Source organism: Vanacampus margaritifer, chromosome 5 (assembly GCF_051991255.1).
Source record: "Vanacampus margaritifer isolate UIUO_Vmar chromosome 5, RoL_Vmar_1.0, whole genome shotgun sequence".
Classification (NCBI taxonomy): Eukaryota; Metazoa; Chordata; class Actinopteri; order Syngnathiformes; family Syngnathidae; genus Vanacampus; species Vanacampus margaritifer.
Window position 1 is genome coordinate 24,736,714 of NC_135436.1, and position 13,516 is coordinate 24,750,229.

A 13,516-nucleotide genomic window follows, 5' to 3' on the forward strand; every position below is an offset into this window, starting at 1 on the left:
AAATACAATTGACTGTTATTCACCCAAGACCCTGAGCAATATCACACATTGTATTTTGTGGTCGCGGGCACATCATAACACAAGCTCGCGCGGGGGTTGTAACAGTGTTTTGAATTAACACATGATTGAATTTATTAGGTCAACATTTCATCTCAAACTCTGGTTATCTTCAAGGATATATCTGCGATACGTACATTATGTACTGTGTTAATAATGAATAAGCTCCTACAGCGGTGCCTCTAAATATGGACACAATCAGTTCGGTTGACGTCCAAATTATAATTCCAATATGATTCATCTATAGGGAATAATGTAAGAGGGATGTACTGTATTAGCTCTAGGCACAAACTGAACAGGAACGGTACAAGCAATGTCTTTCAGTCATTTTGAGTAATATATTAACATAAAGAAGTTAGATAATGTGGAAACCAGCTACATACAACTAAAATAAAGTAAAACTATTCATCTTGTGGTGGTTGATAGTAATTGTCAGGATTAATTAAGTGTGGCATAGGAACAGCCGGTGCGATTTTTAAGTAAGTGTATTGCAAGTGCAATACAGTTTGTGTATATTACTGCACAAATTGCACTGCTCATATTTTACCGAGTAGCCAGACCCTTTCTTAGGCGTAGCAATAAGTGCAAATTCAGCTTTTGGTGATGATCACATTTTTCCTCATTTCCATCACTAGCACGGTGACGTCATATGCAAATTTTGCCAGAAAATGCGACTTTCGGGGCAATCCCCTGTAAGAAATATTCCCATTCAGTTGAGCTTGTGCATTAAAAGTTTCCCTATCTTTATCCAGCCAAGGTACATATTTTATGTGGGAAAATTTTCCACACCATACTAGCCCAAAAAATTAAAGTGTATACAGCATATAATGATGATCTTGTCCTTATTTAGACTCAAATGTACCTACTCAGTGGGAATTCTGTGCCTTTTCAGTTAAACACAAAGCTGAATACACAAGTCCATTCATTGTACTACCTGTCATTATACATCACTGGATTTGTTAGATGAACATTTAATAGAAAATAATACCAATTAAAAGACATTGGTTATTTCCTATAACACACCAGATGAGATCCCCCAAGGCACACTAATGTGCTGCAACACAGTGGTTAGGAATCACTACATTAACTTAAATAATGCTGAGATTCCAGACGGATAGACATCAATGATGGTTTAATATGTCAGACACCACTTAAACTACTCTGTTCCACTGAGCCACCTTGCAAGTTTCGTGCCAGCCAATCACAGCTGTTTTGCATGGCTTGACGATCCCTCACAATGCTTTTATCTTCCTTATCAAGTTCGCTTTAAGGTGCTGAGCAACAACCACCTTCAAATCCGCGGCATAAAGAAGACCGACGAGGGCTCGTACACCTGTGAGGGACGCCTGATGACCCGCGGCGAGATTGATTTACGGGTTATCAAGGTCGTCGTAAATGGTTAGCAGAGCTTTTCACCGTATTGTGATGTTCCTGTTTGTGATTTTTTTTTTTGGAGTATGCTTATCCATAGAAGCTCAAGGCATGAATGTAGAAACAGTTGCCCACAGCAACTGGGTAGCATGAAGCACTCATGCTAATGATGTGCGTCTGCTACCGAGTTATGAGCCAAAGGGACGATGTGTGCCTAAAATAAGTGTTGTGTTTTTGATGCTAATTTGGGTTGTTTTTTACATCCTGTATCTATGAATGAAGTTACAACATGCATCTGTGTGTCTCAGTGCTCCCAACCATCAGGGTATGGCAGTCAGAGGTGAACGCCACAGCAGATGTGGGCCAATCTGCCATGTTGACCTGTGCAGCCGATGGTTATCCTGAACCCATGGTCACTTGGACAAGGTAAGAAGCGTTTTCATCCGGAGAGGGAAAAAAAATGGCATTAATGAATCTTTTCAGCACTAAATGTGATGAAAATATCGTTCTTGCCGCTGTGCACGGGAACAATTTACAACTTCATGCTGCAAACTGGGTTTACAATGAAAAACAATGAAAAATGTTTGTGTCATCAAGTGATTCTAAGTAAATCTAATTTAATCCCTGCTGTTTTGCCTCCTAATTTCATTTGTTACTCAAATACATTTGGTAGGCTAACTGGTTAATTCATTGCAATAGGATACTTATTGACATTATATCAAATGGTGAATTTAGACAGCGAAACCTGAAGACTGGCGTCCTCAATAGCCACATTGTTCTGTGTGACACTGATAGGCCCTTGCTTTGTTAGACAGGTTGTGTTTATCCTGTTGCCATGTCAGCGGTCTCATTCTTCTGTGTGAATTTTAGCACAGAGAAAGTGAAATTTGCTTTAGTATAAAGAAGTAAAGAGGTGAGGCAGTAAAAGCACCTTTACATTGCCGTTCATTTTACCATATAATTGTTTGTGTCAAGAAAAAAATGTTAGTACACAGTACAAATAAAAGTTTTGAAGATTTTTTTTGTCCCCTTCTGGGATTTGTTTTACATATATTTCTCCTGACACCAAACAAGCTTTGAACCTGTATTTTGTTGTCTTGCAAGTTGTCTTCTGAGCATTAACTTACATCAACTTCCACAAAAGTAGTAGGAATAAATAGTTTGCTTTATAGATAATAAGACGGTAAACAGTATCAGTAAACCTCTGAAAAATATTTGCTAATTTGAAGCACATACACCTCAGGTCAAAAGTCACGTGAATGGGCGCAATATCTTTGGCAATGTTCAGAGCAATCGACTCCAGAATGCCCTTTCACTAGGCTCTATTCTTGTTAAATGAAAAATAATGTGAAAAGAATTCAGCACATGTTATCTTAGCGGGAAGTTGCTAGTTGTGTTAAAAACGTTAGAGGTCAGAAAAGTTGCTTAATATAGTGACAAAGTCGCTAATTTGGTAGCGACTGTGCTTTAAAATAGCTCATCCATGTTGTTTGTGGAAACAGTGTATGTAGGGACACACTTTGTTAAAAAAATAAAATAAAATTATGAGGCAGTTTCACTTTTAATTCCCACAACTTAAAGGTTAACAATTATCCATCAACCAACTGTAACTGTAACAAACTAACAACTGGCTTACATTTGCACAAATAAAGACCTCTTTTCAAATAGCTGCATTCCTACAATAAATGGCTAAAACTACATTTGCAAAAATCCAGTATTTAAAAGATCCGGATGAAATGGCCTGTGTAAGAAGACTATGTGACAATCGTATATAGTCCTTTTTGTGATGGTAGGGTGCTTCAAATTTAACAGATGGATTAATGGAGGTTGTTATTTTTGTCCTCCAGGAACCAAATCACTCTGGAGGCGGGCGAGAAGTACGACTTCAACGAGGACGGCTCGGAGATGTCCATCATGGATGTCAGCAAGCTCGACGAGGGCGAGTACACCTGCATCGCCAAAAACAAGGCTGGGAAAACGGAGCAGGAGCTCAGTCTGAGAGTATTTGGTGAGTGGAGAATATTTATTTACTATAGCCTATGTAAGTAAGTGACAACGGACTGTTAAAAGCTCCAAATGTGTTGGAATGAGGTTTAGGAGTAAGTAGGTGAGGGGAGGCAATAATATGCCATGTGTTTTTCCTTTGCTCTTGTCCAGCAAAATATAGCTAATAATGCAAAGTAGAAGCGTTTGGCCATATTGTCTAGCGTGTTCTCCTCTGCAGCCTATAAATATCCTCAAATTCAAACACAATTGGCATCTTCAAAGCGTTGCTGCACCAGTGCCAGTACTCGTTGCGCCATTTTTTGTTCTCTCTTCCCACACAAGCACCAATGCTAGTTTGTTTTGCCCTATGTATTAGTATTGTAGTCATTACCCCCCCAAAATGTAAAAAAATAAAAAAATAAAATCCAAACGTTTTATATAATGACATCAGAAACAAGGCAGCTGCTCCTTTGTTCATCAAATAATTACCGGTGGGTATTCATGCAGTTTCATACTGAGTTGCAAATACATCCCTCTGCTGAGTATTGTACAAATCCTCACTTGTGACAGCGTAGGAATACTACAATGTGTTCATCCTCCGCAGAGTGTGAGGGAAAAAAAACAACAACTTCACGCTTCACAAGCAGCGCTTTAATTTACTTTGCGAGCATCACCCTCAAAACTCCTCACCAACATTTTGGTGAAAAGTAAACAAATAGAGGCCAAGCTTTCTAATACAGGCGTAATTGCCTCATGAATTAAAGTTTTGATCCTCGTGTGGTTATCATACTTTTGCTTCTGCGAGGAATAGTCAGCTTATTACGGTTTAGCCCCGGCGCCTCCCCCCCCTCGCACGTCAAGCTTCTCATCCTCCCTTTGAACTCATCCCCAATCCAGCACTCACTCTTTGTGTTGTGTTTCACAGTCAAACCTAAGATCACGTACATTGTAAACCAAAGCACCTCCGAGATGGAGGAGCAGGTCATGCTAACCTGCGAAGCCTCGGGGGACCCGACGCCCACCATCAGCTGGAGCTATGGCAACCGTGTCTTCACCGACGGCGAGCAGGTAAAGCACAAAAAGGCAAACTCTTGAGCGCCAATTACACTTATTGGTCTGATTTAGATTCTTTATGGAATGACAAATTACTAGAAGCAAATGTTTCAGGTTGCCCCACCCGGGCCCCTAAAAAGATCCTAGCTGTTTTAGGTATGCAAGGGCTTTTTCATGCACATTTTGGTGTCTCTTTATATTGAGCCTATGTAGACCATGTGTTGATGTTATGGCAATACATGATAAACTTTTGGAAGTTTGGGTCCAGGGAAGGAGCCAAAATTGGGAATAGAGCTGAAGAAGTTGGAGAAACACTGTTTGATGACAAAATGAATACATTGTTGACGAACCCTTTGACCTTCAAGCAATTGAGGATAAATGAGCAGAAGCTTTATGTTACTCTCAACTAGTCACTTAGGTCTCCTATTGCTCAGCTCCTCCAAGCATCATTAATTGTCCAAATGTATGTATCAAGGAAATTGAATAAAATGGCCATCTCTAATCTTCACACAAGCACAAAATCTCTTTTTAAATCCACTCTGCGCTGTTGCGATACAATTAATCATTTTTATCACCATTTTTAACTTGAATATATAATCCTTTGACAATTAACTTTAATAAGGATATATCAGCAAACAACCAAAGCAATAAGTGGCAAAAAAAAAAAAAAAACTATAGTAGCCCTCATGAAATTGGGACACCCTAACACACCCTAATGACAGACTGCAAGAAGCTAGTGTCTTCAGCCTCCAGGACCGACAAGAAGTTCTGTACCTCTAACATGTTTTTCAAGAGGTGAAGTAATCAACTCCAGGTATGTGCAGGCAAAGCACTCGGTGAAGTTTGTGCATCACCCATTAAATCCACCAAATTAAGCGTCTCCTTCGAGATGGCCCACTGGATCTCACGCAATTAGCTCGACAATACTGCATTCAACTGTCGACTCGGAGATTAGATTCTACTTAAACGTTCCTAAATGTCAAGAAAGTCAAGCCGAATTCCTCGCTTTCCCGATGCAATTCAATCCACAGGCCTGTGATTTAACTCGACGTCTGCTTTTTATTGTGTTTGCTACAATGAGCGCTTGAATGATAAAGTGTTCATTTAGCGTTTTCAATCACATTTTGCTCTGCTCATGCTAGTGATTGAAAGGGTTCTACATTTGACGCTCGACTCTATCCTCTCTATTCTTTCACTTCTAGGTTATACTGAACGCAATTTTTTTCAATTTCTTTTTTTCACACCACACTCATAAAGAGCTAACTTTCATTAATCTCGACCAATATTTCCCCATAATATTTAATGGTCACATCATCAAAAACAATGAACACATGCCTGTTGTTATCCTCAAAAAGCCCATGTGACCCGCTTCCTCAAGGGTCTCGCTATGGCTGCGAAGTAATGCGGGGGAAAATGTTGAGAGAATGGTGTACTTGGCGGCGGGATTGTGGAGCTGCTCCATTACATGCGCTACATTCTCTCCCTACAGGCACACCTAAACAGGATCTATCAGGTATGAAATCGGCGTGGCACACAACTGTACTGTGGCAAAGTGCGCCTCCAGATTTCAGCTGAAATCCAGTTATCCCATTTTGCTGGAAGTTCCTAGAAAAGCCAATCACTGACTCGACTGCTGCATGCGCTCCAAGTGTAGTCCGTCAAATAGTGGATCTTACCGTAGAAGCATGACATTGCGTGGTTTGTCGTCACGTAACAAAAAAAAAGTGAAAACCATTTTTCTCTGTCTCCTGATCACTCTCAATCTTTGTAGCATGAGGTTGCCTCATTCATGTTCATCTCCATACGGTAGTTGTCTAGACCAGCATTTCCAAAACTTGCAAACATGGTAAAAATAAAAGCTACGTCAAGCTAGGCATGCAAAGCTAGCGTCTGTTATTAAATGGTTGCTAATATTTAACAGCATTTAAAAAACACACACAATCAAAATGAGTAAATATTATTTCAGACCACCATTAATACGTTTGTGAAACTGTTTATAAACATTGTTTTTAGTTACGTGCCCCCTTTTAACGTCCAAACAGAGTTCACCACCTCACTCCTACATACACGTTAAAAAATGTTAATATACTGTAAAGCCCAGTTAAAGGCATCATATTTATTCATACAAAACCAAATTAGCAAGCGAAAGAGGGGCATGTGCATCTAGATTGTTATTTTATCCTCCTGCCAGTCACCTAAAACACAATTTTATCAAATGCTTAGTTTTTTAAAATCTTTTATCCATATCAGAAGACGGCCATTTTGCCACTTGCTGTCAAGTGAAAATGACCTCATAGTTGCTCAGGTCACAACCAATCACAGCTCAGCTTTAGAAAAAAAGGTGAGCTCTGATTGGTCGTTGCCTGAGCCCTGAGTAAATGTGATGTCATCTTCAGTCGACAGCAATAAAAAGAGATAGATTAAAAACGGCTGGATTTAGTTGCATAACTCATATTCCACAAATATATTACCATGGATGTCATGTTTAGATTAGTGATGTCACACATCATATTATTGTCAAGACATGTTTAAGGTTGACTTCCTCTTTAACAGCAGGTGAAGTGATCTTTTTGTTACAATAATTTCTGGACTATAAGCCGCTGCTTTTTTCACTTGCATTCGACCCTGCGGCTAATACAAAGGTGCGGCTTATCCATCAGATCACAAGATCAAACTAAATAAAGGAAGCGCAAGAGCGTCAGGCAGAGCAAAACAAACCAAGTGAGTCCAAATACAGCAGGAGAGTTAGAGATAGAACAAGAGCGACACAATTTGTGCCCTCATTATGGAAAAGAAAGTAGCGGGAACACGGTGTGGTAACATTAAAACACCTGCGGCTTACAGTCAGTTGCGGCTTATATATGTAACAAACCCGAGCATTTCCCAAATTTAGCTAGCGCGGCTTATAGTCAAGTGCGCCTTATTGGCCAGGAATTACTATAAAATTGTTTTGTGATTTCATCACATAACCCTAAATATAAACATAAAGTATCAAATGTATGAGTCATTGTTATACCAGAGCCCCCGTTTATACAGTCTATCGTCTTGCACCACAGTTTGGGAATCCCTGGTCTAGACCGTTTAACATTGCTGTCATGGTCAACACAAATGGACGGTATATAAGTGTCGCTCTTTCCCATCTGTCTTTTGAGAGTCAAACGCTCCTCTTCTCAAATGGTAACATCAGTGGTGGCCTGCAAAGGTGATGTTTTTTTTTTTGAAGCTTTCATTTTTCCAGCTGGATTTCAATGTGTGGACAACAGAAGTACAGTGCTTTTACAGCCACCTGTCAGGCTCACAAGGGCGAGCGTTTGATCATCAAAAATAGATTGCACCGCACTCCATACGCAAAAACAACACTGCCGCCATATGACGCACGTCACGATATGCCTGTTTTCTCTCTGCCCACGGTGCAGAGGCGCACTGTCACACTTTAACGCTTCACACCTCCCATTTTATCCAGTTAAAGTGACCAGTGTTTAATATCGAAAGCGCTGCCAAGATCTCTATTTTATGGCTTTAAAAACATTTACGGCCGCTGCAGAGATTAAATCTCGATGTGGCCGCCGAGGGAATGAATTTTGCAAAACTGAACAGGCAGCGACCAGTGCAGTCACATGCGGTTGTCCACGCACAGTGGCGACAGTGTGTTTTGCGCATCTCGAGTACGGCCTCAAAGAAACGATTAGCAGCCTCATCAATGACCCTATTGTTTAGCTGAGTAGCAGGATTATTTCCTACATGACTCTTTCTAGTTGGAAATATTTAACAAGGGAGCAGAAAGTGGGGTGAAAAAGACGCACAGGGAAGTGGCTGCTAATTGTTTGGTTGTCTCGTTCTGTTCATCTGATGTCCGTCTGTCACGCCATCTGTATTCATCACAACAGCTGTATTTCATCCAGGATGGCGGCATCCAATGAAAGCGCATCCAATTTGGCTGATTTTAGAGAGCGTGTGGGTTGATTGTACTATATTGAAAAGCCGGTGCATCTGTGCATTGCATTGAACACTGAAGCTAATTAGCTGCTTGTTTGAAGGAGTTTTCAGCCTCTTTGAAATGACTCACAATTGGGGCTGACAATGTGGTGAACGTCAGATGAGTTCAAGGTCCTACCAGTTTGGTTACAATTACCGTTTAACATGATAAAAAAAAAATATATATATATATGTTGCCGTGATTTGTGCACAAAATGCAAGGCATATATTACGTTAGCAACATTAGCATCAATGATACAAAAATGGCAGAAATGTCCTTGGTGGCAAGTGGTTGGGGTTATGGCACATTATGTTCATAGTGGTTTTACCGCAACATCACATTGGTTGAGGGTTAGAGTAATTTATTTCAAATGCTTCTTTTCCACTGCGTGGTATCAATATCAGCGTTAGCACTTTATTTACACACTACAGTGGCACCTTTCATACTTAAGTGCTTCACTGAACAGGTAACATGAAACTTGCCCTCAGTCTCTGACCCTCCATCCAGCACCTCTCACCCCATGTGCAAAAGCCTTATTATAGTTAAGTCTAAAAAGGTAAGCAGGCTGTACCTACTCGCTAATGTTGTTACAGCAACATTCAGTCAGTCGAGTCAGAACTGCACAATGGAAGTGGGGCATATGTTATAGAAGTCAGAGACGTTTCCCCATCTATGAGGTTTGATTGCAACAACACAAGAGTTGTCTGCCCCGCCTTTTAGGAGTCTGGTCCTGAGGCTGTTCATCTCGCAAGCATATCGATTCTCATATGATATTTCTCAAGACAGACAAATTACAGCAAGATGGACGTTTAACATTTATGTCGTCAGCAAGAGGCGCTCAAGAGGTCATTTTCCTTCTGGTTAACCCAAGTGACATAAAACATGCCTTTATTCATTCATATGTTGCTTACTCATCTGAATTGTGGCGAGTAGAGCATTCCCAGTTAGCAGACGGGAAGTCTTCCCACCACATGCCCCCCCTCAACAACCCCACAGTGGCTCTGGTTGTAATGCAGCTTTTGTTACAGGACAAAAACTAAAGCAACTCGAGTTACAGCTGCTGCGCTCTGACAGATTCATTGTTTCTCTCGCTTAAAGACGTCTTTGTCTGGCTTCGCTCGAGTCTTCTCACGGCAGACCTCCACTGTAAAAGTTAGGGCCCAGAAATGCTTTTTTTTTTTACGAGAGTTGTACACCGCGGTATTCAGCGTCGGCATTGTCTAATAACAGATGTGCGAAGCTCGCTCCTTCTGAGGATTAGGAGGGAGATTACTCGATCGCACAATATAAAAGCAGTGATTACGTAAATTAAAATTGTGGAGTAAAACTACTGTGTCCAGACAACCCCAGCAGGAGTCTCATCTATTGGATAGTTATGCTGTTTAATCATAAAGCTATTAGCACTTTGTTTTGATGATTTGAAAACAAATTAAACAGGCACAGTTGGAAATTGTTCAGGAAAATTAATTTGTTGTCAATTGATGGCTTTTTTTTTTTTTTACATACTAGCGCAGTGGTTCCTAACCTTATCTAACCTAATCCACCAGATTCCTATGTGCATTCACAAAACCCTTCCTTATTATTTTATATTTCCCACATTCAAGACATACTGTAGGTATAGTGGTGAACAAAATGAACAGCGAGAGTAGCCTTTTCATCGAATCTGGCTCTCTTCACCTTGAATTCAGAAAGTGTGTTCTTGTGTTCCCCATCTCCATGCTTCAGCTGAAGGAAGGGTTCCTCTAGTTTTACTAGAATAACTAGTTGTGTTGGGGGCGAGAGTTGCTCAACTTGACTTTGCAAATCTTTGCAAAGTTAGGACGCTGACTCCCACCACTCAACTCAAACTCAGCTCTTTAAAACAACCACAGTTAAAACAACCCTGGGTCAATACAATGAAAACAGCAGAGGCCCCAGCATTGATTGAACCCTGTGGAACACCATACTTTCCATTACACGTGAATTCATTTTGCTCATACTTGTCTGACCACTTTTTGTTGTTGTTGCTCAACATAGTTAGTGTGAAGGGATAACAATAATAACAAACTCACACGACGTACCATCACAACAGTCGACTACTGAGCACACCAAATTCCCTGCAGCACAGATAGCCGAGTCATGGCCAAGTCATCACGAATCATATTAGTCGGGTATGTGTCTTGATCTCCACTAAACCCCTGAGACTGACTCACCAAACAGGTTAAGAACTACTAGTCTAGTACAAAGTGATGGAACATTTGAGTATTAATGAACAGGTTTAGCCTCATTCCCACATACACACACACATGCATTCCTATCTGGTCCTCCAACATCCAGATCGCTAATTAAATAGCACAAAGACGGCAAGAAAAGGAATTGTTTGATTGCTAATGAAAGGCTAAAGCCAATTAACGTGGCAGTAGTTTCAGAAGGACTTCAGAGATGAGCTCTAATTGTACAATTGTTGTCTTTTCGGGAAACAAAAAGTTCGCGCGGGCCTGAATGCTCGGTAATGCAGCGATGCAAGGTTGTTGCTCCTTAACGACAGCACTCATGATGGTCTGTGTCAGTCAGGGGGCCTTGAAACGCGGTCAGGATTTTGCCGTCTTCACGTCACAAAAACGCGGGGAGATAATTCTCAATGGGGGACGATAACAAAGAGTCCCGACAGAGCTGTCGCAACGACCCCCCCGTGGAATTATCACATCTTTGTTTTGTTTGTTTTTGTTGGTCCCCATCTGCTGCTGTTCATTTTACATGCGTCACACATACTGTACAGTATGACAGTGATGCAGTGCTTCTGCAGTGCAGAGCCGCCGCCTCGCGCGCGGACGAGGTGCTGATGTTCCACACTATTAGGCCGCCTGGCAGATTAGGGCCATAGCTCTTCTGCAGCGCGGCAGTGACAACGCGGCTAACTGCTGTTTGCGCTAATGTGCAAGGTTTAACGGCGATGTTACAGGGCGGACTGTGCCTGCTGCCAATAACTCTCACCATTCGATATGGGGTTTAAGCAATGCTATAGTGAGCATTTTGTATCGTTTTTGACATAATGCAGTGGCTCTCAATTTGGGTTTTTTCACGCTGCCAAGGAAGAAGAAAATATTTCACTCCCCCAACACTTAGCCATGACTGTGAAAAGTATCAGTTTATAAAGTCATTCCAAGTACACCTCTGCAGAGGAGCTAATACGCTCTATGCTACTCTAAAACAATGAGTGCCACTGCCACCTACTGTAGTGGATGTGCAATTAAACTTTATTCTAATATGGCAACAAAAAAAAGAATTTAAAAAAGTCTTATAATTTCTATGTGAGCTACTACTAAATTTGTCTATATTTGTCAATCTGTCAAATAAGATTTGTGATTTATTTATTTATTTTACGGAATTGTGATATACACACTTGTCACCATACAATGATGTAAATAATTCTTTTTTGTGCCTTTATTAAATTACAACCATAGTTTACAAGACAAAAGTGGCAGATTTTTACTACGACCTTCCCTTCTACTTGGGGACTAGCAGGGAGCTGCCTCTCTTAAAGCTAAATGGAATGGAACCCTAATTAATGTCATTGTAAACACTTCCATCTGTCCTCCTTTTTACTCATTTAATATGTCAGAATGATGGCTGTGGAAAAGGTAGTTAAAGGGAGAAAGCTAGCGGTGGTCTAAGACTTTTTCACAGTGTTGGGTATCGATTTTTCATTGCAGTTTATTTACAAGTACAAAGAGAAGTCCCGCTGACCCACAACGTTAAACACTTCGTTAATTAGACTTACAGATATATTTGTGTGGCAGTCCAGATATGTTAGTTTTGGGTTAAAGGACTTAATTAAAGAGTGCAGTTTAGCCGGCATCGGTGGACTGCATTTATAATGTGCGACTAATGAAGGTGGGACTCGGGCTGTGAGTTCATTGATAGTTTCATTTACTTTTTCTTGTGTTGCTTTTCTGACAATTATTCCAGCAGATTGCGTTCACTCCGGAAGTTTCCCGGCTGTTTCACCTGATGAAAGAGCTGTTTGCCATTCTCTTTGTTACACGAGCCATCGCACCTCATCTCCATGCTCTAACACGTTCTCCTCCGAGCATGCCTTCTGCAAAGCTTCTTGTCTTATTGAGTTGTGTCTGTCATTTCAAATGGACGTAGCACGTTGTCCTGGATAGCGCATGAGCCTTTCTTCTCAGCGGGTTGCAAGATATGGATACTCAGATTGCATTTTCTTACGTAGTCACTTCATAATACAAGTACCGTAGATTCCCGCAAATAGTTGGCCGTAGATGCCTCCCATTTCAACTCAGAAAGCACACAAAAAATAGGCAGGTAGCTTCAATGACCTGACTTGGTGACTGTAATTGTTCACACAAGAGTTAGCGGCTGAGCTAATGCGCACCATGTTGCTAACCAAGTCATTTTCTAAAATTCAATCAATTGTGGACTTTTAACAAGCCCATCGAAAAATTTGCATTCCAGTCGACTGACAATATTCAGTGCTTTTATCTTTATTTCAAACTCCTTTACATGTCTGCTGTAACAAACTGCGGCTTTTGTTTAATATTCCAAAAGTGTGTTTCCTATAATTCAAGATTTCCCCTTTGGCACTATTTGCAGAATTACTGTATTTCATTCTTGAAATAATAAACACCTGTAATTTAAAATCCAAATCATTTATTTTTCAATATAGTGCAGCTAAATTATCCAGCATGTTCTTGTAATGAAATGCTGACAGAATACATAACTGCATGGCTGGCCAATAAACACCAACATAATACTGCTGTCGACATAATCGAGAGAGTTAATGTGCGGTGTAAACATTGTCGCAATCCTCTTACAATTGAAAATGTATACTGCATTCAGACGTAGAATACAATCCTTAGCTGCCAGGATTAACTAAAGTAATGACCAACATTTATTGGTTGTAGAAAAACACAAAGCGGGCCCCCAGGGGCGAGTTTAAGAGGCTGGAAATTATCTATTCAGCTTTACCATAGCCTTTTAAATACAAATATGATGTTGTGAATAGTCTAAAAAGCAAATGTAGCGCGCCTTACTTTATCTTAGTGCTATCATCGGGTCTGATGACGACAGCCG

The 13,516-nt window shown here is 40.6% G+C and overlaps 2 protein-coding genes across 14 annotated transcripts in view; one reads left to right on the plus strand and one right to left on the minus strand.

Annotated features, from left to right (window-relative positions):
• Positions 1-13,516, minus strand: part of LOC144051863 (cell adhesion molecule 1-like) — a 321,818-nt gene that overhangs the window by 235,838 nt on the left and 72,464 nt on the right. The gene's annotated exons all lie outside the window — the stretch shown is intronic.
• ncam1b (neural cell adhesion molecule 1b) overlaps positions 1-13,516 on the plus strand; it is a 68,002-nt gene that overhangs the window by 30,569 nt on the left and 23,917 nt on the right. For 6 of the 10 annotated variants that reach the window (XM_077565394.1, XM_077565397.1, XM_077565396.1 and 3 more), the window contains exons 5-8: positions 1,318-1,455; positions 1,737-1,854; positions 3,276-3,436; positions 4,340-4,482. In XM_077565394.1, coding sequence (XP_077421520.1) covers positions 1,318-1,455; positions 1,737-1,854; positions 3,276-3,436; positions 4,340-4,482 — 560 coding nt within the window. Of the gene's footprint in view, positions 1-1,317; positions 1,456-1,736; positions 1,855-3,275; positions 3,437-4,339; positions 4,483-5,956; positions 5,981-13,516 lie in introns of all 10 variants that reach the window. The other 4 variants (XM_077565400.1, XM_077565393.1, XM_077565401.1 and 1 more) reach the window with 1 other exon arrangement.